The sequence below is a fragment of the Osmerus eperlanus genome, chromosome 11 (genome assembly GCF_963692335.1).
Source record: "Osmerus eperlanus chromosome 11, fOsmEpe2.1, whole genome shotgun sequence".
NCBI classification, from domain to species: Eukaryota; Metazoa; Chordata; class Actinopteri; order Osmeriformes; family Osmeridae; genus Osmerus; species Osmerus eperlanus.
The window spans coordinates 3,013,749-3,036,719 of record NC_085028.1 but is presented as its reverse complement, the minus strand read 5'-3'; the positions used below and the strand labels follow the sequence as shown (position 1 = coordinate 3,036,719).

Below are 22,971 nucleotides of genomic sequence, written 5' to 3'. Positions count from 1 at the left end.
GATAACTCTAATCAATTTCAGCAAACACTTAAATGTCCATTATCCATAAGCAGTGCCCATTAGTGTGGAAGTGAGGTGTGGCAAAAAGTAATTATATTTGCTTAGAAAATACAACACAAATCCTGATTGCCATTCTTTATTCTACTGCAACGCATTGGGAGCAATGTCCTGATAGGACCTTTGGTTTTGGTTTCCTTTTGTAGTATCAATAAAGGTCTTTCTAGAATCTCATACAAAAGGCAAACGTGCTCCGTTTGTGTCCCACAATACAAATTATGACTGTAATCATTACTTACAGAGACTGCATAGTTGCCAACCTAAACATTGATTTAACCACATCATCCAACTGGAATTAAATCTCAAAATGAATTACTCAGGTGCAAAGTCTCTTTTACACACTCATGCAGCAAACTTCCTTTGTACTATACACACCCGCAACCAGCATAAAGTTTTATAGATCAATTATATGTTGTAGCTTAGTAGGCCTTAAAATCATCAGATGATTTAAGTATTTAATGTCTAGAGCAATTTTAAACAGAGTTAAGTTCCCTAAAAACAATCAATTTAATTTGGTCACTCACACCCATGGCCCATTAACTTATTGTAACCCTGACAAATTGAACAAATCACTTTTTTTTTAAGCACCTGTGGGGGTGCTTGGTGTAACATAAAAACAATAGGCATGATGACTTTCTATTGACAAACCAGGCTACTACTGAATATATAACATGTTGTGTGTGATATCTACCTCTTTATTTATCAAGCCAACCCCTGCTATGGACTACGGCTCGGTCCTGAGACACCAATAAAATATGGCATTTGTCTAAACTGAATAAATATCCCAATAGATAGTAGTAATCTCAGTTGTAAATATAACTAGCCAACGTCACATCAGCAGAAAAGGCATGTCAGGTTTGGTTCATTCAAGCAAAAAAACACAATAAGTTTATTGATTTCTATGTCTAAAACATTAGAAAACACCAGGAAAGGCTGATAAACAAAGGAGTACCTGACTTGACCCTTTTCTCTTAAGACAGGCAGCACATACCCATTTCCACAGCACGCATGACGAGCTTTAGGTTTTGAAATCGGAAGGCATAAGATTGAAACGGTTGAGATCTGCTCCACTCTACACAGATATGGAGCCGTCTCGGAAGTTGGTCTTGCCTATGAGAACGTTCAGCAGTGTTGCTCTTCCCTCTCGGGTCTCCTTCTGAGCTGCTTTGATGAGCTCATCCAGCTTGTCCTCATCTTCACGCCTCACCAGGTAGCCCTTACCTCCATAACCATCAGCAACTATGTGATAATCTGAAACATATGGAAAGGCAGAAGTGATACGTTAAAGTCACGGTGCAAGTGGTCTTGTTTACGGCAAGGCAGCCCACCTGTGTTTTCTATCACACTTTGGCTTCACGTTGATTTCAATTGATTTGCAGCACATGGAACAGAACAGGATTTCTAAAGAGTGCATTGTGGTCATTGAGTGAGGTTCCGACTACAGGGGGATGAGTTGGGTGTGGCTCGAGCAGACAGACCTGTGAAGGCCAGGCCACAGGCTACGTTGCTGCCCAGGATGGGCACCTGTTCCCTGGAGATCTGGCTCCAGCACGCATCGTTACCAACCAGGGCAATCACCGGAGTCTAGGAACAGTTAGAGAGGAAAAGTAAATGGCTTCTGCAAGCCATTCCCGACTCAGCATTAATGTCAGAATGCGGTATCTCATGTCAGAACCGGCCTATGTAGACAAGCAACGTACCTTGTGTCTGGTGAAGGTATCAAATTCTGCCACACTGTACCCCAGAGACCCATCACCATAGACGATCCACACCTGGATAAGAAGCCCAGCATCGTTCCCTTCACTGTGTAAGCATTCCATTTAGTAAATACAAACTACAAACATGGCTGCCTTTCACTCCTACCTCTGACTCAGGTCGGCAGAGCTTTGCGCCGAGTGCAAACCCGCCACCAACTCCCAGAGTCCCAAACGCCCCTGTTGGGATGAGAAGAAATGTATTAATAAATCACATAAGTAATAATTTATTAGAATCTTTTTTATATTTAAAATAATGTATTTTACTACTTTTAATGTATTACCTTTTTATTATTATTGACTCCATTACAATTACAAACCATTACAAATACATGATGTAAAAATACATGATGTAAAGACACACGTCAATCCATACGATCCAGTATGGTTCTGACCTGGGTCTAGCCAGCGGAGCGGGCCTGTCGGTCTCATGATGTACGCAGCGCTCCCCACAAAGTCCCCTCCATCCGCTACGATGATGGCGTCCTCCGCCATCATCTCGTCCACGCGGTGGAGCACGTTCAGAGGGTTCAGGTGTCGGTCCGTTTTCTCATCAGCCTTGGCCCTGGGAGGCAGGGCAACACAGTGTCCAAACATGTACTGTAGTCTACTGTATACTATGCAGAAGCTCAACAATTTGAATTATTTAAGATAAACCAATGCATTCTTTTGCCAACTGGTTAAATGTCACATGTCCATCAGTCGACTTAGCTGACCTGTTGGCCTTTTCTTTGCTGATGTCTCCTGCCTTGAGACTCTGGGGCCATTCCTCTGGACATTTATGGCCCTTAAGGCCTTTGGAAAGGCGAAGAAGGAAGGAACCTGCATCACCTGGACAAAACAGAATCAACAACAATGGCTTGTCAATGACCGCCAATGGGCCAAACAGACAGTTATTAGCAACAGCATCTACAGACATTGAATGAACTAACCCTGAATGGCCACAGTGGGTTTCCAGAACATGTCAGAGTTCTTGAGTAGTTGGGTCTTGTCTCTGTTGATGGCGATGATCTTGCTGCGCCTGTTAAGAACTCTGCCATAGCTCAATCTGAAGTCGCATACAGTACCTGCAACACACAACTCCCTTTGAAACCTACTCACACCAAGGGCCTATAAATCAGTTCTCCACTGTGTGCATTATACACAAACATGTAATTCCTAACTTTTACTTCGCCACTATCATAACCCTGCCCAGGGGTTCTAGTGAATTCAATGGAATAGACTTTGGAAGTGCATGTAAGTGAGGTAGTCTGTCTCACCTGCCAGCAGCACGAGATCTGCATCCTTCAGGGCATCCCGTCTGTTCTGTCTGATGTGGATGGGACTGTCCCTTCCCAGCATGCCCCGGGACATGCCACCCAGGAAGCACGGGATACCCAAGGACTCCAGAGCCTTCCTGGAACAGAGTAAACCACCCATTCAAAGAGACTGTGTGCTGAGTGGATAAGGTGTTACGGAGCCCATTGTATTTTTTTCCTGTAGTAAATACCTTATATCATTGGCAGGTGTTGGAGGCAGTGTTGCTTGACTCCCCAGCAGAATAACAGGTTTCTTAGCTCTGCTCACAAGCTCAACACACTTCTGGACCTGGTCAGGTTATAAAAGAGGGTGTGCAATGAGAAACACACAGAATACACAATCCCCTATCCTCTCCTGCTGCTGCAGCCTAGGCCGAATGATTGAAAGTGAATCGAATAATTCTGCGTAGCGACACATGGAAGTACCATCTTACTGTCTAACCCTAACGTATGGAACGGCCTCAAAGCCCTGTGAGACGCAGATCTAAGAGAAGGATCCGGTTTACCTGGTCGTCTGTGGCCTGTGGGATGTGAACAGGAAGTGGGGACACATCTCTCTTTTCCCAGGCCCCAGCAAACAGGTTAATTAAATGGTTTTGAAGATACCTTTCAAAGAAAATCAAACAGTATGTTGCTATCATCAGTAATGTAGTACAGTACATAGTATGCAGTAAGACAAGCTGCAGTGTTGATAACATATTCATGTCTGTCTGTGTACAATATGTTGGGCAAAATTCAACTATACGTTTACATTTAGTCATTTTAGCAGACGCTCTTATCCAGAGCGACTTACAGTAAGTACAGGGACATTACCCCAAGGCAAGTGAAGTGCCTTGCCCAAGGACACAAAGTCATTTTGCACGGCCGGGAATCGAACTGGCAACCTTCAGATTACTAGCCTGATTCCCTAACCACTCAGCCACCTGACTCCCTATTCCATACGTATGGTCTTAATCACAATCAGTAGATCAGCCTTATCTGTTCATATGTTCTATCTATTCATTCATATATACAATATGTGTTCCTACTGTAACCTATATTGTGTTCTGATGTCACATGATGTAGTGTCTGCCTGATTGGATAACAAACAAATGTTATCTTTGTTTTTCCCTTTCTACTATCAATTCTGTCCTCTGACCTTCATGCCTTAGAGACACTTTGCTAGTACCATTGCGTGTCTGTCCTGTGTTTGTTAACTCTACATAAACTGACAGTCACACAGGTCTAGTGGAGACCAAACTTTCTTCTGCATAACCAACCAATCACATCTCCAAACTCACCATGTGACTACTTTTCCCATCAGCCCTTTGGGGGTATTTTTGACTCCAAATTCCTTGGAGACCAGGTGGAAGGGGTAGAGAGTGTCAATGGGAAACTCTATGAAGACAGGACCAGGGGTTCCTGACTGAGCAATAGCCAGGGCCTTTCGCACGGTGGGGATGATCTCCCTCACAGTTCTGACGGAGGCGCAGAACTTGCACAGCGGCTTGAAGAGAGACATCTGGTCGATGTCCTGCAGCGCTCCTCTGCCCTGCACAACAACAACCCCTCGATATTAGAAGCAGGAAGTGTTGGATATGAGAATGCTCTCCAACAAAACAACCCCCTGGAGCAGTATTTAGTAATGACTTACTTCTCCGTACCATATAGTTATATAGTATGCTAGGGCCATCCTAGAGTATTCTGTACGTAGGAGGAATTAAACGAACCTGGAGCAGAGTACCAGCAGCTCCACCCATTAGCAGCAGGGGAGACTCGGCCATCTGGGCATTCTTCACTGCTGTTACTGTGTTCGTGAGACCTGGACCTGCAGTCACAACAGCGACACCTACAGTGCCTGGGAAAGACAATCAACACTACAGTAGGAGCTTAAGGGAGCGACCGGGAGAGCGCCTTGAACTAAGAGCGTATAGAGAGCCACCATCTTTACCAGAGAGCCTGGCCACAGCGTCAGCGGCAAAGACGGCGGTGGCTTCGTGCCGGGTGTCCACGATGCGGATGCCCAGTTTCTCACAGGCCACCAGGATGGGAGAGATGTGTCCCCCAACTAGGGTGAAGACAAATTTGACGCCGTGGGCACGCAGAACCTCGGCCACACTCTCTCCTCCATGACGTGGGCTCTTTGTCTCAGTCTGAGGGAAAGAAAAGGTGGATTTGCAACAGTTTAGGTCAATTTCCTTCAATATTTTTAGCGAGTATGCCGAGGATAATATTAGAATTTGACTGAATGACTCAACTGTCTGATGTGAATCTAAATTCACTTTTTGACTTAAATATAATATAATGTTTCTTTGTTGAAGGTTATAACACTAAACAATTAGAGGAAAGGGCAAGGCTCATTGAGGTTATCTAGCATCTTAACATCTCCAGCAGATTTTGCAACACTTTTGGCATTGATCTTTGCATACACACTGACATTTTAGTACTTGACCTGCAGTGTTGTCTTGGCCTTTGTGTTAGATAGGCACAAGACAGTTCAAAGTTTACCTCCTCTCGTGTTACATGAAACTGCTCCTGCTGCACCTGGTTACCTTTCACCCTGTTAGGTGAAGCCAAGCGGGGACAATAGCCTACATGGATTCTGGTTAGATACAGTTTGCGTACTAAAACCGAAAACTCCAAAGCAATGTGTTGATATGAAATGACTCACCTTGTGTAACAACTGGTACAGCAAGCCAAGTTTGTATGTAGCTAATATCAGACCTCCAATTGCAAAACCTATAAAACACCCTACAAGGGTGCCAACGTCGCTCAATAGATCCATTTCACAGTTGCAATAAAGACGTAAATTTACTAGCTTTTACAATAAAGTTATTTAGGCTACAATAGGGTTGTCTAGAGTCAAGGCTTCTCGCTGCAGGCGTTTTCACTGATCGAACAGACAGCCCTACGGCTCAATCTATAAGCATTACGTCCATGAATCCTAGAAATCTAGAAATGCACGGCTTTAACTACAAAAACAGGCCATTCACAATCTGCAGAAAAGCAGACTGAACAGACTCTTAAAACTTGAAATGACCGATACACGGTCTTCCTGCTGCTGTCACTGAAGTTCCGTAGATGTCGTAACAACATGAACCCTATGGCTAATACGACGTACTCTGCTACTACCGGGTCTTCGTGAATAAGGAAAATTTACCTCAGTGATGTACAGGCGAACTATCCAATAGAAATCCCGTATGCAACTGGGGGTGTGTTTGCAAGAAAAATTTGCAGGGCAAACCTTTTTTCAAATTTTTTATTCTTAAGTAGGCTAACCTCATAAGGGACTAATTATATTTGCAGCACATGAATCTTACAGTAGCCAGTAGCAGTTTTCGAACTGCCAGTGAAGTTGGCAAAATTATTCATCCACAATACAATCATCGACTGCATAACACAAAAAAAGAGATAGTGCTAGAACATTCGTATTAGTTTTTCCTTTAGACTGAATATATGGGTTTTGCTACAGTAGGTTTTGCTACGAATGGTCCATTTGAAGCTATAGCCTATAGCCTCTCAAGTGTCCCTGGTATGGTGAATTATTGAGGCCTGAGGTGTAAACCCAAGAATAATAGAATACAGAAAAAATAAGCATTTAAAAGAAAAAAATATAAACAGTGTAATTTCTAGAAGATATTTAGAGATATGTAAACTGACAGTCAACATGGTTATACATATATATCTGCCTGGGCAGATGCATTGTCATCTTTATCACCAGAGGCCTGAGTTTGTTTCGGTTCTCAAAATCTAAAGAGAGAAATTATATTATATACCACCAAAGTCAAACAAAGTCTGGCATTGAACAGTTGACAGTGCTTCTTATCTCTCCGTAGACTACTGTGTGTTCAGATCTTCACTGACAATCAGTTGGAACCGCAATGGGTGACAGGTCTATCTGAAATATAGTAAATAGTAGCTATCTCTTGTTCGAGTTGAACCATCCGTTTAGTGTCTCATCCGAAACAATCTGAAGGATAAGAAACAGGAGGAAAACCAGAAGAAACAACAAGCAGAACTAGCAAAATAATTTATATAATCTATAGACTAGATTTAGGAATTCACTTCTGTGTCAGAGTTTATGAAGAGCCAACCAAGAGTTATCCAGCATCTACTGACTTTGGCCAGGTTTCCCAGATTCGTTAAGAAGCTCTTAACGCTAAGAGCTTCTTAGGAACGTTCTAAGAGAAGCTCTTAGCGTTAAGAGCTTCTTAACGAATCTGGGAAACCCGGCCTTTGTCTAGATTCAAGATTTCTTCTCGAAATCTCAGCAATAAAAAAGGAACCAGACCACACTTCAATCTTACAGTTTGTTGTTTTATTACCAGTATGTCAGTAGTCTAGTCTATGTGTAAAACATTGTGTCAGACAAAAAATCTTTGAAAATTGAAATCCCCTTAATTAAATAATTACCATAACTTTTGTTCAAACTGTTTTTCCACTCTTGCTCATGAGAAACACAAAAGTAACACAAAACTAACCTAAATATAAGCCTATGTATGAATGTCAAGAATATAAACATACCTAATTTAGAAATAACATAAAACTTCTTTATTGTACCTTTTCTTATTTCTTTGCATGATGAATGTGTTGAATACTCCATTGTGATTGGCTTGGAGGTAGGCTTTGACTTTATTTATTTTGGAACGACTGTTATAAAAACTTCGTACTGTATCCCACATCAATGATGAAGCTCCAAGAGTAACGATTTTAAAGCAGTGAACAAAACAGGTGTTTGTAAACATCAACAGTTTTACCATGAGTGGCATTTTCAGCAAATAGTATCTTCTCGCCAGCTCGGCTTTCTTCAAAGATGACAATCTAAACAAAAATGGATGAGGAATTTACTGAAATCAATCAATACAAAGCTGCTCTTGTGGATGTCTCAGCTTTTCAGGGACATTACTTGCAAGATTTGATCAAATGAGTTATTTTGAATGGATTCTGTACCTGGTTATGTCCACTTTGGAGCCAAGGTCCAGGTAGATACAAATACTGATGGGGCCCTATGGACCAGTGCCGTCCAAGATTCTGCCCGTTGATAAAGACCACTCCTTTACCCCAGCCCTGTGGAGGCCCACTGAAATGAGTGACAACTATTCCTCCCGAATTCAGAGTTTCTCTTAAAACCTTAACTCATTCTGTGTATCTAATTCATATTAGATGCTAATAACTAAGAACACAGTATGATCAGGAAGCATGCTCATAACAAGATAAGCTCATTGGCTTCACTCACAGGAAGTCTTATGAAGGTGTCTCTGGGAGGGCCATCTACATCCAGACTGGCCTGGAAGAACCCTGGAAAGGAGGCCCTCTGGGAAACTGAGTTCCACTGGCCTGCAGTCAGTCTGAAACATTGGAGAGCAACTGTAATAAAAGATGAACTAGCGGCTAAAATCTGCTTTTATTAGATCAAAGTAAATAAAGACCAACTTGTTTATGAAACCAGGCTTCATGTCCAAACAGTACATTGTGAAGCCCATAAGAGGAGTGTTGTTCAAAAAAATGTCTCCCACTAGACCTGAAAAACAAAAAGAATGTGGAGGCAAGGCCAAACTGTAAATCCGAAAAAGAGAAACAAATAAAACACAAAGCTTTATTCCAAAGAACAAAAGTACCTTTGCGCTGTTCATCAAGGGCTTTTCCATAATTCACTCTCCCACAGTTTTCCACTAGTAGAGCCAATGTTCTTGCCCCCTTAAATATAAAATACATTGATCATAAAACTGGAAGTTGGAGCCAGAAGCACTCCTAGAGCCTGTCCACAAGCACACTAACTCACTACCTTCCCATCAGGCAGTGCAAACGACTCAGTCTTGTAGTCTAGGATGCCAACAAGATGTCTGTCCACAAACACCTGGAACACAGATTAGGCTATTACGAATAGTCCAAGTCCTCCACTGTCAGTGGGCATTACCATCATGACCAAATCATATTTAATGCTGCCAAGACAGAGGTGTCTTTGTCCTCACCAGAGCTCTATCCCTGACGTTGTTCCAAGAGTTCAGAAAGCCTCCATTGGTGATGGTGGTCTCATACAGAGTGTAGCCGTATGACTGACCGTTCCCGTTATGGACTGGGAGGTTCTCCATGTTGACTGGCTTCACGGATCTGTACGGCTAAACGAAATGCAGAAATACAGTTCAGTTTCGATACCAAATGAAGATGGTTCCAGAAGCCAAATTTGGTTTAGCACACACAACATGGGCAGCAGCTGACCTTAGTGAACTGTAGGCTCTCCCACAGGGACAGGTGCTGGAGGATGACAGCAGGCTGGTAGACACTTCTGTCCTGGGGGGGGGGGACCTCTGGAAGCTGATCATCTGACACACACACACACACAGCTGTAAGTGTGTGTGTGTGTGTCTTTGTATGTGTGTACAATTCCATCCATGCATGTGTATGTAACTGACAGTAAATGACACTCACTGTAGTACTGGGTGAAGAGCTTCCTAAGTAAGTAGTATTTTCTGGTGTAATCCCCAGACTCGGACAACGGAGCATCGTAATCTGAAGTTCAATTCAAAGGTTGGATTTCGATTTCAGAAAGACCATTTCTTTTCCATGCTGAACTGGGACAGAGGATGTAGTATAAAACCTACCATAGCTGCCAACCTGGGGTTTGTAGGTGCCAAAATCTACAGCTCCATTCATGAACCCAAAGCTGGTTCCACCGTGAAACATGTACAGGTTAAGTGATACACCTCTTTTCAGTATCTCTTCCACCACATCCAGCAAGTCTGCCAAACACAGACAAAAAAACAGAATAGAGACATGATGGTGACAACTTTAACCAGATGTCCTTTGATTATATTGATGCTGAAAGTTACACTGGATTTATACATTTAGGGCCAGTTTCCCAGACATGGATTAAGACTAGTCAAAATCTTTTTCGGTTTAGATCTTCATTGACTTTTTCTCTTACATTAGGACTATAGGCTTAATCCATGTCTGGGAAACTGGGCCTAAGAGTTAAATGGTTGGAACAAAATGGACACAAGCCATACATACCTTCAGCGTGAAAAATATGGTGAGGTTCACCCCAGACATCAAACCAGCCCGACCAGTACTCCATCACCATCAGAGGTTTATCAGGCTTCAAAAAGGATTAGAAGTAAAACAATTAATACTATGAAAATATACTACACAAGTTGTATTTTACACGTCAACAAGATATGTCAGATTAAAAAAGGATACGTTTTTATACAATTACTCACCTGCATACTGGCCAAGTATTGAATAACCCCATAGGATATCTTTTGGAGGTTGATTGTTTTGAGAGCTTCAAAGAAAGAGAGTAAAATGAACAACCAACACGGTAACAACATTTAACAGAGGTCAAACTAAATTGCAAATGGATCCATGCAACAAAAATTGATCAAATTGAAAATTCAATACCTCCTTCTACCCCTCCACATTTCAATCCCTCTCGATTGTCTGAAGTCAGCAGAAGCTCATTGATCCCCCTGGACAGCAAAGCCTGGCAAGGAGGAGAACAGTTTGGTTTTATCATTTTCTGCAGGTACTTTGGACAGCAAAAAACACTGCATTGGGGAGAGAGAAAAACAGCCCACTACATTGGCAGTGTCTACAAAGGACAACATCTCAAACTACAGAGTGGGTAACAGTGTTTTGGAGGTAGCTGTTATAGATAGCCTGTGAATACTATCTGTACGGTATGCGGTATCTTCAAAATAAAGAGTGACTCAGGAGTTTTCCCACCTCTTTTACGAACGACATGTAGTCTACGTCCCTTGCATATGAGCCATACTCATTCTCCACTTGAACAGCAATGATGGGGCCTCCTTCTTCATACTAACAAAAGACAAACAACAGACATTAACCGCTATCAAGGAAGGATCTTGTGAACGACTCAGCTTTGCTCTCATATTCTGATTGGCTGTTGCCATTTGTATGCATTAAACTGGTACACTCACCAGCAGAGGTTTGACTATAGGGATGAGTTTGTCAAAGTAGGAGCTCACTGCTTCTGTAAAACCAGGGTATGTGGTCCTCAACTTCATGTCTCTGTCCCGTAATAACCAGCTGAAGACACAAATAGTCTTAGTGCAACATAATATGATATATGTAATTGAGTTTAGAGTTAAGTTTGAACTAAAGTAAGCCATGGAAACCTCTCACCTGGGCAGTCCTCCTAAATCCCACTCTGCACAGATGTAGGGTCCTGGACGCAGGATGACCCACAGCCCCAGTTCTGCTGCCAGGTTGATGTATGCCCTGAAAACACACAGAGATTCAGGCCGTGTCCAGGAGGGAACACGACCAAACAGCTTCATATCACTGTCTGAAAGTGTCGCCCCTTCTTACTCTAAATCCAGCTGGTCCTGGAAGTTGAAGACTCCTCTCTCGGGTTCATGCAGGTTCCATGGTACATATGTGGTGAGTGTGTTAACCCCACAGGCCCTCATCTTCAGCAGCCGGTCCCCCCAGTAGGCCCTGGGCACACGGAAGTAGTGGATGGAGCCTCCCAGGATGTGGAAGGGCTCTCCCTCCAGAGTGAACTTGGAGGAGTTGGCCCTCAGACCCTCTGTGCGGCTCATTCTCTTCAATGCTGCTGGATGTCTGGGGGAGAAACTAAGTTACATTTAGTCATTTAGCAGACGCTCTTATCCAGAGCGACTTACAGTAAATACAGGGACATTCCCCCTGAAGCAAGTAGGGTGAAGTGCCTTGCCCAAGGACACAACGTCATTGTGCACGGCCGGGAATCGAACTGGCAACCTTCCGATTACTAGCCCGTTATAACATATAAACAAAGTTACGAAAATAAATGTACACAACTATACTATTAACAACTAAAATGGATGTATATTACATGAGTTTTACTGATGATATTTATGATGCTGTATGAAATGTATCATGGCTGTGTTAAGGATAAGAATGATATGTACAGTATCATATCATCTGAAGTATCCTCACAGACAACAAAGCTGCAGGAGTGAACTGACTCAGAATGTATCCTTTCAGTGTGACATAAGCTCATACAATATTGACCAAACTGCTGAGACAAGAATATAAACTATGTGAACATAAAACTTGGGGGTAACTTACCACGGATGATCTTGCTAAAAGGAATAATCCATCTGAAAAGTTTTATAGAGAAAAAGGTTTTCAAACCTGCCAACAGACAAACTACTGTTTAGGTTGAAGCTGTGCTGGCACTGACAACTTAAACGTAGGGAGAGCTGTATGTAGTAAAGTCTAGAATAGCAGAAACAAGGGGAACCATTGTTGTATCAGAAAACAAATATAGTGCTGTTTGTTTTGTGATGAGACAGTAGTTGAGGCAGTCCAATGCATGACAGAAAGAGGGGGGAAACTGGACAGAGACATGGGTTGGTTGACACTAGACAAAGTCAGTGTACATACAAAAAATTTAGAGATTGTTATTTTAGATAACGGCAAATCAGTATGGGCCTAATTGTACCTTTATATCTCGTTTAACTCACAATGTGTCTTAAAAATGTGATTAATTGCACTGACAGTTTGTTGCCCCCTAGTGGTTATTATTGAAATAACTATTTACATTTGGGAAAAAAAGCACGCAGCAGGAAAAAAAATGTCCAGCACAATCTAATCTTGTACGACAATGTTGCGTTACTAAGTGCATGTAACCGCCTTTGTGTCTTGATGTAGCTGTTGTGTCGGCTACTGTGTTTTAGCTAGGCTACACTAAATTGGGTAGGACACCCTACTTCATTACCAAGGTGACTTTACAACAGCTGGTTGAATTCAACCAGCTGTTGTAAAGTACAGACGACGGAATACCATTAGTTTTTACAGTTTTAAAACTGTAAAAACTAATGGTATTCCGTCTGTCCTTTAAACGACGCTATATGCCATCCTCGGTTTTATTTTTCTCGGGATAATATATATTATAGCCAATAATCCTGGATAAGTGTGGAATTAGTCGTGAGCAGTTTTCAACGTTGTTGTTGCGACGTGCGTGAAGAGTTTGCGCATGACAAGTTGCAAGTCAGTTCCTCAAGTGATTGCCTAATTAACGAAGTCAAGAATAATGAATTCTCACGTAACGTCCTACGCATACTTAAAGAGGACTTAAAGGGTTGAGGAGCGTGTATGGAATGTTGAACATGGTGTTTTACCAATTCTAGCTGTGATTATATATTTACATTTACTTTCACATACCCCCTTGAACTGGACATTAATCTTATGTAGCCTAGACACGTAGATGTTGCTTTTTGCAACCTAGTACTTTATGATTACAGTGAATTTCATGGAAATACCATATCCAAACCTTTTTTTACGATTAAATTTTAGTGATCGCGCAAGAAGGTGGAACGTAAGGGAGATGCCGTTTCCAAATCGTGTAAGGGCGTAATAGTTTGTGAACGACCCAGAGACACACAAATATCCGACGAGGCAAAATCCCGGACAGTTTTGGAATCCCTGCCGGACGCATTTTTTAGGTCTCGAAAAGATGACATATCCGGGTAAAAGAGAACGTCTGGTCACCCTACTTTACCAGACGTTGTTATCCAAAGCGTCATGCAAATACTGCCTATAGTAAGTAGGCAGCAGATAGAACTGTGCACTTCTGATCCTCTAGTAGCCAACCAGTCTTTCAGTGGTTAGAGCCAGCTGAATTTTTACAATTTTTTTGTTTTTTGAAACATGTGCTTTAAATGTATGTTCTTCGTAAAGCAATGTGTGACTATTGATTTCATGGTAATCTTCTCAGTTATATCAACATTTAGGCACGTTTTCCCACACATCCAGCAGCAGTGAAGAGAATGAGTCGCACAGAGGGTCTGAGGGCCAACTCCTCCAAGTTCACTCTGGAGGGAGAGCCCTTCCACATCCTGGGAGGCTCCATCCACTACTTCCGTGTGCCCAGGGCCTACTGGGGGGACCGGCTGCTGAAGATGAGGGCCTGTGGGGTCAACACACTCACCACATATGTACCATGGAACCTGCATGAACCCGAGAGAGGAGTCTTCAACTTCCAGGACCAGCTGGATTTAGAGTAAGAAGGGGTGACACTTTCAGACAGTGATATGAAGCTGTTTGGTCGTGTTCCCTCCTGGACACGGCCTGAATCTCTGTGTGTTTTCAGGGCATACATCAACCTGGCAGCAGAACTGGGGGTGTGGGTCATCCTGGATTTAGGAGAGTTACCCAGGTTAGTGATAACTCCTTGCAGGTGCAGCCCTCACAGAAACTCAAATCATGAAGCAACTCAACATTGTATCGACCATAACACAAACCCTTTAGACAATCAGTGATACTATAAACTCTACACTCTCATAATTATAGCAAAGACATTAAGCTTAGTGGCATACAGGGATGCTGTCTGCATCTTAATTTGCCCGTAATCACTTAAATCTCTGCTATTTTCAATTTCTGATAAACGAACGCTGATGCGTCATGTTGTTTTTTTTAATAGTTATCTTCATATTATCAACACCCAGCACAGTGGAAAGCTACAAAGGGAGGTGGAAAACCATAATTTTGCAATCAGAGAAATCAGGAAGTCATGAGAATTTGATAATGGTGATGATCATAATGATAATATACCATTATATGATTCTGATAATGGTCTTTAAAGGTTTTTTCCCCTCAAGAGTTTTTGGCCTACATTGCAGCACAGAAGGTGGACAGTTTACGATCAGTGTCATTATGTTTTTGGAATATTTCTTTGCGTGTTGAGAACATGAAGTTAAGATGAACTTATCCACAGTTCACCGATCCTGTCAGCTGCTTATTTGATCAGCTGGTTCCTAGACTTGTGCCACATCAGGTACAGTACACCATGTGTCAAGATGAGATGATACCTTTATTCTGTTTCATACAGATTTCAACTGATCACAGAGAAATCACAGACTGTGTTTTATCTAAACTCATATACGAAGATGAAATAAAGATTAATATTGTTAAGTGGGATTGAGAAATGCTGATGCTCTGAAACGAACATTCTTTGATTTGCTTTTTCAATTGCAGTACTCCAATGGTGGACCAATTATAGCAGTTCAAGTGGAAAATGAATATGGCTCTTACGCAAAAGACAATGAATACATGCCGTTTGTAAAATAAATTGGACTCACTTATTCATTCACTAACTCTGTCACCGACTCCCTCTCTATCTCTCTTTCACCCTAAATGAATCTCTTCAACTTCATTTCACCACAAAATGTTCTTTGAAACAAGTGTTACTGCATGTGATGTCATTCCGACCACAATTATCTTGTTGTGTCCAGGGGCTATTGTCCAGGGGAATCACAGAGCTCCTCTTGACCTCAGACAACCAGGATGGGCTTCAACGGGGTGGAGTGAATGAAGGTATTGTACTCACTGGCCAAATGATTTACACACACACACACATAAACAGAGACACCGGCCTGGTGAGTAAGCCTGCAGTGCAGCAGCAGTTAGCTTGGTACCAGAACCCATGTCTGTGCCAAGGACGTGTCGGTGTCAGGCAGAGAGAACCCAGCGGGCCTTCTCATTCTCTAATTCCCTCTCCACTTGAAGTCTGAGTACAATGGAGGCGGATTAGCCCGTTTGTTTATATGGATACAGATTTACATTGTCATTTAGCAGACGCTCTTATCCAGAGCGACTTACAGTAAGTACAGGGACATTCCCCCGAGGCAAGTAGGGTGAACGTCAGTTGGAATGACCGGGAATCGAACTGGCAACCTTCTGATTACTAGCCCGATTCCCTCACCACTCAGCCACCTGACTCCCTTTAGATTTAGTTTGTGTGTTGAGAAAACAGGATCAATTTACAGCATCATAGCTGATTAAAATGAAAAGAGTGCAGGGTTGTTGAATCTTTACTGACATACAGGGTTGTCGCCATTGTATGCACATTTACTTTAGGCCCAGTGACAAGGCAAAATCTGCTACAGTATGCTGACAATTTTGTTTCGCTGTGTCTCCAAAGCATTAGAAACCGTCAACTTCCAGAAACTCAATCCCGACAGCATCAAGTATCTAGATGCAATACAAGTAAGTGGATGTGTCATGTTGACATGTGACTAGGGCTCTGTCACTCTCGTCGAGAGACCTCATACAGTACATGTGGGAAATCAGGAAGATGCCATTGAGTCACTGCTTGTCTCACTGTCTTGAACTGCCCTAGAATAACATTGTTTTTTGTTGTTGCTAACAACAGTCCATGAAAGTTATATTTTAATATGATGTGGTTTTATGTTTTCTCCTCTGACTTCAACATTTCTACTTGGCCTACAGCCACATAAACCCAAATTGGTGATGGAGTATTGGCCTGGATTGTTTGACCTCAGGGGTGACCTTCACCATGTCTTTCCAGCCGAGGGTGAGAAAGCAGGTGCATCTCCAAACTCCTTTCCAGTGTCCTAGCTCCTTGTCTACATCAAAATAATTGGAGGTACAGGTTTTGGGGAGATCTTCAGATTCGTCCCCTGAGGGGAAGATGAGGAGAGAGGAGTCTAGGTATTAGGAAAGACATTTGAAAGAAAAATCGGATTTCCTCTTTCAGCAGGGTTCATCTATGTACGGCATGTATCCTATGAACTGCTTGGAACTTAGCAATAGCAGATGGTCACGTGTCCTTTGTGCTGTAGTTTGGTCAGGTATGAAAATGTTTATGAACACTGGTTTGTGAGCCAGCAGCAGTATATAAACACAATTAAGCCAGTATCTCTAATATCCCTCATATCATTATATTAGCATTATTTTGTAGTAAGACACAATGCATTTCTTGTTTGGAAAATTATACAATTTGAAACCGTTGGTAACCTTCCAGAACACTGATAGTTTTCTTGATAAAAAAGGGACCAAATATCTGCACATTGACTTGATTCTTTTCACACATGCAAAGCATAGCAAAAAGGTTTATCACATGAGAAAGTACTGCAGGTATGAATTTGTGTTAGATAAGCTTGACTCACCCGCCACTGCAGGGAAGAGAGTTCACTGTGTGCAACAGTCAGTGACTAACCCATGCACCACATGTTTTTCTAAACGCCTTTGGACCCTGCTATGCACAACCTTCTTCCATGCAAAACATACGTGCACTGAAGCACAGTTCCTGGGTCGTTTGTCTTTAGATCATGCAGTGAACAATTCAAGAATTGTTTATAAAAATAAAAAAACCTTCTACACCGCCCACCTTGTGCACCACCAGCAGGAAGTTAATCAAGTCGAGCCCAGTCACTCCCTTCCACTGTTAGTCATTATCCCTGTGCCCTTGATTTGAATCACTAAAGACAGTCCATTTTGAATATCTAATTACCCTCAGTCACTTTACTGTGCACCCATTGTGTGTAGCTAATCAGTGTGGGGTGACAGAGGGAATTGAAATGCAAAAGGTGTCACTTGATGATAAATTGCAGCCACTTGTAATAAGGTGCGTCAAAGGTCATTCCATATTGCAGTCGACAGTGGATTTGGGTCAATGGCATAATTGAATCAAGCTTTGCGGCTTGTTAAGGCTAGTGCCAAATGGAATTTAAACACAAAATATATATGCTTATGTCCTTTGGGTCTTTGTCCCTCTTGGGACAGTATGGCACTGTGTACAGGTAAAGGTAGGAGCAGCCATTTTCTGTGTTCCAGCCCTGGGTCTGACCTTAACATGTGGTTTCTGAAACCACAGCATCAACTGTGGAAGTCATTGTGTCCCTCTTCTTGACAGAGATGGTGGCTGTTGCGACAGAAATCCCGAAACCAGAAATCAATCAACCTCTACATGTTCCACGGAGGGACAAACTTTGGCTTCATGAATGGGGCTCTTGCCACACCCAGCTGACTCAATAAGGTCATCGTAACTAGCTACGGTTAGTTGTGACTGAACTGTTATCGTTATATCAATCTCTCTACGCTGTTGTGTTTTTTGATCTGTGGATGTTTGATTTGGAGATGCGTAGTTGCATTGTGCCTCTGTCAGCCAATAGGTGGTGCTGTCACTCCTTACCAGTACAGCAACCTTCTAGCTGCTGTTGAACTCTCTCTTCATTAACAAATTCATTACCCTGATAATAAGTTTTGGAAACGCAAATGAAAGGCGACAAGACGGGAGTTTATGTCCTCTTTGGGGTTTAACATTCTAACGACCTCCCTACTTCAAGTAGATTCGGCTCAAGAAGCAGATCAAAGAGACTGCATTTTGACCCTCTGCACTTACATAATGTTTGCGTGAACTTGCATCACTACTTGCGTTCCCACCTACCTTTCAAATTCCCTGAACAGCACCTGTCGAGATAGCCTCGGAAATGTGGAACTCCTGCTGCATCGAGATGTTCGATAAAGGCAGGGCCAAACCGTCAGACGCGCGAGGAGGCATCGCGCCTCGCATTCTCACACGCCTGCTGTTCTGATAGCGCATTATCTTGCAGATTACGCCGCTCCATTATCCGAGGCTGGGGATTACACCACCAAGTACCATTTTCGGATGAATTTATTCGGCAGCTACCACAGTGAGTGTCGCCGAGAGGGCCTCAGCTTTAGTAGATCTCTCACCCAAACTTGTGTGATGTAGTTAGGGCCCGTTGGGCAATGTGCTCTGTCTAATGATGGATGAGATTGATTTAAGGCTTGTTGGGTTGGCTACAGTGTGTATGGGAGGGAGAAAGAGAGAGAGAGATTACGGCCCTAGGTGGGCTCCTCCAAACTGTGGCTTGGTCTAGAAATAACACCTATGCTTAACCGCAGGCTTCTAGATGTGTTTAAATAGAGATACAGGATCAGTTGCAATGGTGCAAAAACATACATTTCCTTCAGCCTATCGGATAACACAAGTACAGACAATACCATGCTGCTTAAACCATCTAATCCTCCGATATATCTACAAGTCTCTGGAATCAGCTAAACATATAGACCATATGAATCCAGTCTCCTGATAAGCCACATTTCAGAGAGCAAACACGGAGCAAACCATTACTGTGTTGTGGGAACAATAAGCCCTGGCCTGGATGAAAGCAGCTACTAAACCATCTGATAGGCTTATGTCCTGTTCACCAACCATAAACACATGACCTAATTCTGTAATTAGATCAGATGTGATATGTCCTATTGTTTTGCTCGGAGCTCGCAGTCGTTCTGTGACTCACGCCAGCCTGTGATGACAGATGATAAGAATTATCTTCCGTTATTTTGCCTGAATAAAGAAAACTGTGTCCTTTTAAAGTCTATGACTTGTTTGAAGACTCCTTGACTCATGAAATAGTCTGGTTCTTGAAGAAAGTACAAAGAGTGCTGCAGCAAAGCTGTCAGCACTCCAGGATGAGCCTTCTGGAGGCAATAATATAGAACATGGAAACATAGTCAAACACAAAAATTTAGAACACGATTTGACAGAAGAAGATCCTAACTGAGCCCTGTTTGCTGTTTACAAGTCAATACTGCTTAGAAAAGCCTTTTAGAGTGAGGCGTACAGGCCATCAACACTACGCGTATATGTTTCGCAAATGGGTGGTGGGGGAGTGCTTGAGCTAGACTCAACATTCACACATTCAGAGTGTTTTATCACAGCTAATGGGTTTGGATAGCATTTCTCAAGAGCAGCGACGGCCAGCTATAATGGTAGTACAGTATATGGGGAAATGAGTCTGTTTGGAGAATGGGGCTAATATGTGCAACACCTGGGGATTGGTAAATCTAGCATGAAGATTGTTTTTTTTTTTTTTTTACAATGCTATGTGAAATTCCGTCAGTCAGTTGGACACACATGCATGCATCCACAGACACAGAAATGTTAGGCACTGTTTAATGACACCAACCGTCTCTGGAGGAGGGGATCCCTCTCTGAATTGCTCCTCCCAAGGTTTCTTCCATTTTTTCTCCTGTTGGGAGTTTGTCTGGGAGTTTTTCCTTGTCTTCCTTGAGGGTTTAGGTTGGTTGAGGGGCAGTTCTATGGGCGTATGTGAAGCCCTCTGTGACATGCTTGCGTGTAAAAAGGGCTATACAAATAAATTTGATTTGATTTGACTGTGAGGAACCTTTTCAACTGGTACCACAGTGAGTGTCATTTACTGTCAGGTACATACACATGCACGGATGGAATTGTACACACATACAAAGACACACACACACTTACAGCTGTGTGTGTGTGTCAGGTGATCAGCTTCCAGAGGTCCCCCCCCCCCCCCCCACTCCTTCAGGACAGAAGTGTCTACCAGCCTTCTGTCATCCTCCAGCACCTGTCCCTGTGGGAGAGCCTACAGTTTACTAAGGTCAGCTGCTGCCCATGTTGTGTATGCTAAACCAACTGGGATGTCTTGTACTGTACTGTATCTTTAGGCCAGACACGGCTGCTTTATAACATGCTCTTCAGGGCAGTTTATGTTCTGGACAGATGTAGCACGTCTGGCAGTTGCTTACATCATTAATTATTCACTCCCCGCTGCAGTCATTTTCTCCCCTTTGAGACAACAATTACTTTCCCACCATCCAGATAGGCCCTCTTGTCGGAAGACTCTATTTCGTAATGACTCTTATTGAAAATGCTGTCTGCACTTGGTTTAGAAATATAGCTGTACATTCTGCGCTAGACCGCTGAATTAGATTGCTTCCTTGTTTTCTCCAATCATGCAGGTCTGAGAGGCCGGTCTGAGAGGGGGGGCTGTGGCTCAGGGGGTAGAGAGGATTGTCTGTTAATCGCAAGGTTGGCGGTTTGATCCCCGACTCCTCCTAGGTCATGTGCCGAAGTATCCTTGAGCAAGACTCTGAACCCCAAGTTGCTCCCGATGGGCAAGCCGGCACCTTGCATGGTAGCTCGATGCAGTCGGTGAGTGTGAGTATGAATGGGTGAATGAGAGGCAAACATTGTAAAGCGCTTTGAGTGCCACTAAGGTAGAAAAGCGCTATATAAATGCAGTCCATTTACCGGTCAACAGGGAGAACCTCCCAGTCCATAACGGGAACAGTCAGTCATACGACTGCACTCTGTATGAGACCACCATCACCAATGGAGGCTTTCTGGACTCTTGAACAACGTCAGGGACAGAGCTCTGGTGAGGACACAGACACCTCTGTCTACGCAGCATTAAATATGATTTGGTCATGATGGTAATGCCTACTGACAGTGGAGGACTTTGAGTTTTCATAATAGCCTAATATGTGTTCCAGGTGTTTGTGGACACAGACATCTTGTTGGCATCCTAGACTACAAGACCGAGGTGTTTGCAATGCCTGATGGGAAGGTAGTGTGTTAGTGTGCTCTGTGGACAGGCTCTAGGAGTGTTACTGAGGTCTGTTCCTGAGAACCTGCTCTTGTTAATATTCAGCACCATGTTAGATGTGAAAGCTCCTGGTGATGCTGATAAATGTGGTTGCTGAGGTGCCAGGATTAAGCCAACAGCAACTTTCCAGACAAATGTTGTCCAAACAAAGAAGAATCACAACCAGACAACTTTGGACTCGCCACTAGCAATTGGAAATACAGTTCATGCAGCTTATCCAAAAGGTGCAGACAGAGATTGTGCTTGATCAATTACTTTATGCAGCCCAGGTGAAAGGCAAATGTTTCTTCTCTTGGTGCTTAGCATAAAAAGCTCTTGCTTGTCCAATAACAATTTGCTCATGTTTTATGCATTTTCCCATTGAAGGGAGAGAGAACGTTGAGTTTACTGGTGGAAAACTGAATTATGGGAAATGCTTAGACAAACAGCGCAAGGGTACAAATTCAATTGTTTCCCCTTCTTGTTGTGGAGTTTGATATTTCAGTTAATTAACTCCCTCCCCCTAAGAGCCGAGGACAGAACTGTCTTCTTTTCCAGGACTTGTTGGAGATATTGCATTGAATGATGTGGCGCTTTGAGACGTGACCATTTATAGTCTGGATATGGTTCTAGAGTTTATGAACCCACCATTTACTTTTAATTCACCCCTCTGTTTGGTGATCTTTTGTCTCCTTCAGTACGCCTGCCTGTTTCATCAAGGTTATCTTCCTCCCCCTTTTTCACAATGGACAGTTACACCGGGAGCTAGTGGAAATCAAAGAATTATCTGTAATGTGACCTCCCACCATCTAAATCCTCATCTCAATCTTGGCAGCGTTTGTATTTTTGTTTGTAAAGCTTGCTAATGAAATCTAAATATCCTAACTTGTCATGAAACAATTGAAATTCTTGGTAAATATATAAATATTTATTTATTTATTGTTTCAGACTGACTGCAGGCCAGTGGAACTCAGTTTCCCAGAGGGCCTCCTTTCCAGGGTTCTTCCAGGCCAGTCTGGATGTAGATGGCCCTCCCAGAGACACCTTCATAAGACTTCCTGTGAGTGAAGCCAATGAGCTTATCGGGTTATGAGAGTGCTTCCTGATCATAGTTTGTCCTTTGTTTTTAGCATGTTAGTAATCAGATACAAAACATTAATTAAGATTTTGAGAGAAACTCTGAAGGGAGGAATTCAGGAAGAATAGTTGTTACTCATTTCAGTGTGCCTCCACAGGGCTAGGGTAAAGAAGTGATCTTTATCAACTGGCAGAATCTTGGACGCCACTGGTCCATAGGGCCCCAGCAAACCATCTACCTCCCTACCCCCTGGCTAAATCAGGTACTGACAACATCCCACATCTCTAACCGCTCTCGGGATTAACTAGAAATCTCCTCACGTCCTCTACAAGAATTTCCAATTCCAATGCCCGTGTTAGAAATAACACAGGTCAACAGTTTTTATATAGCAGGAGAACCCCCCGCTCCGCCACCCCCGACTTTGACAATATTGAACTCGGCAGTGCTTTCCGGAACAGTCCTGGGTGGGGCATCCCCAGCCGCTAACCCCTCTTCTGTTCTACTTGAAGCCTAATGTGGGTTTGTTTCTTCAGCTCCTGGTGTTTGAGGAGCAGGAGGCCGATGGTAAAATCCATTTTGCCAGCAGGCCTGACCTTGGAATGACTGTTGATGTTCGGTGA

General features: G+C 42.9%; 2 protein-coding genes and 1 pseudogene across 4 annotated transcripts; 1 reads left to right on the top strand and 2 right to left on the bottom strand.

Annotated features, from left to right (window-relative positions):
- Positions 1 to 122: 122 nt before the first annotated feature.
- On the bottom strand, positions 123 to 6,210 carry ilvbl (ilvB (bacterial acetolactate synthase)-like). The gene is made up of 14 exons (XM_062473291.1): positions 5,760 to 6,210; positions 5,040 to 5,241; positions 4,819 to 4,946; positions 4,390 to 4,640; positions 3,616 to 3,715; positions 3,301 to 3,398; positions 3,071 to 3,207; positions 2,744 to 2,878; positions 2,528 to 2,642; positions 2,207 to 2,376; positions 1,921 to 1,991; positions 1,758 to 1,829; positions 1,536 to 1,641; positions 123 to 1,308 (listed from the first exon to the last, which is right to left on the bottom strand). Exons 1-14 carry the CDS (start codon positions 5,871 to 5,873, stop codon positions 1,130 to 1,132), a joined length of 1,878 nt encoding a protein of 625 aa, XP_062329275.1. The 5' UTR covers positions 5,874 to 6,210; the 3' UTR covers positions 123 to 1,129.
- Positions 6,211 to 7,397: 1,187 nt separating this feature from the next.
- Positions 7,398 to 12,262, bottom strand: LOC134029045 (beta-galactosidase-1-like protein 2). Of its 3 annotated transcripts, none has more exons than XM_062473016.1 (18): positions 12,161 to 12,262; positions 11,417 to 11,671; positions 11,231 to 11,326; positions 11,026 to 11,134; positions 10,811 to 10,903; positions 10,487 to 10,568; positions 10,306 to 10,370; positions 10,100 to 10,184; positions 9,691 to 9,828; positions 9,518 to 9,598; positions 9,308 to 9,411; positions 9,061 to 9,207; positions 8,874 to 8,945; positions 8,707 to 8,785; positions 8,522 to 8,609; positions 8,325 to 8,436; positions 8,039 to 8,155; positions 7,398 to 7,909 (listed from the first exon to the last, which is right to left on the bottom strand). In XM_062473016.1, exons 2-18 carry the CDS (start codon positions 11,647 to 11,649, stop codon positions 7,799 to 7,801), a joined length of 1,812 nt encoding a protein of 603 aa, XP_062329000.1. In that variant the 5' UTR covers positions 11,650 to 11,671; positions 12,161 to 12,262; the 3' UTR covers positions 7,398 to 7,798. The 3 variants fall into 3 exon arrangements, with proteins under 3 accessions (XP_062329000.1, XP_062328999.1, XP_062329001.1); XM_062473015.1 differs by having other exon boundaries at positions 11,417 to 11,683; positions 12,161 to 12,253; XM_062473017.1 differs by lacking the exon at positions 7,398 to 7,909 and having other exon boundaries at positions 8,042 to 8,168; positions 11,417 to 11,683; positions 12,161 to 12,253.
- A 1,582-nt stretch (positions 12,263 to 13,844) lies between these two features.
- LOC134029114 (beta-galactosidase-1-like protein 2) lies at positions 13,845 to 22,971 on the top strand (annotated as a pseudogene).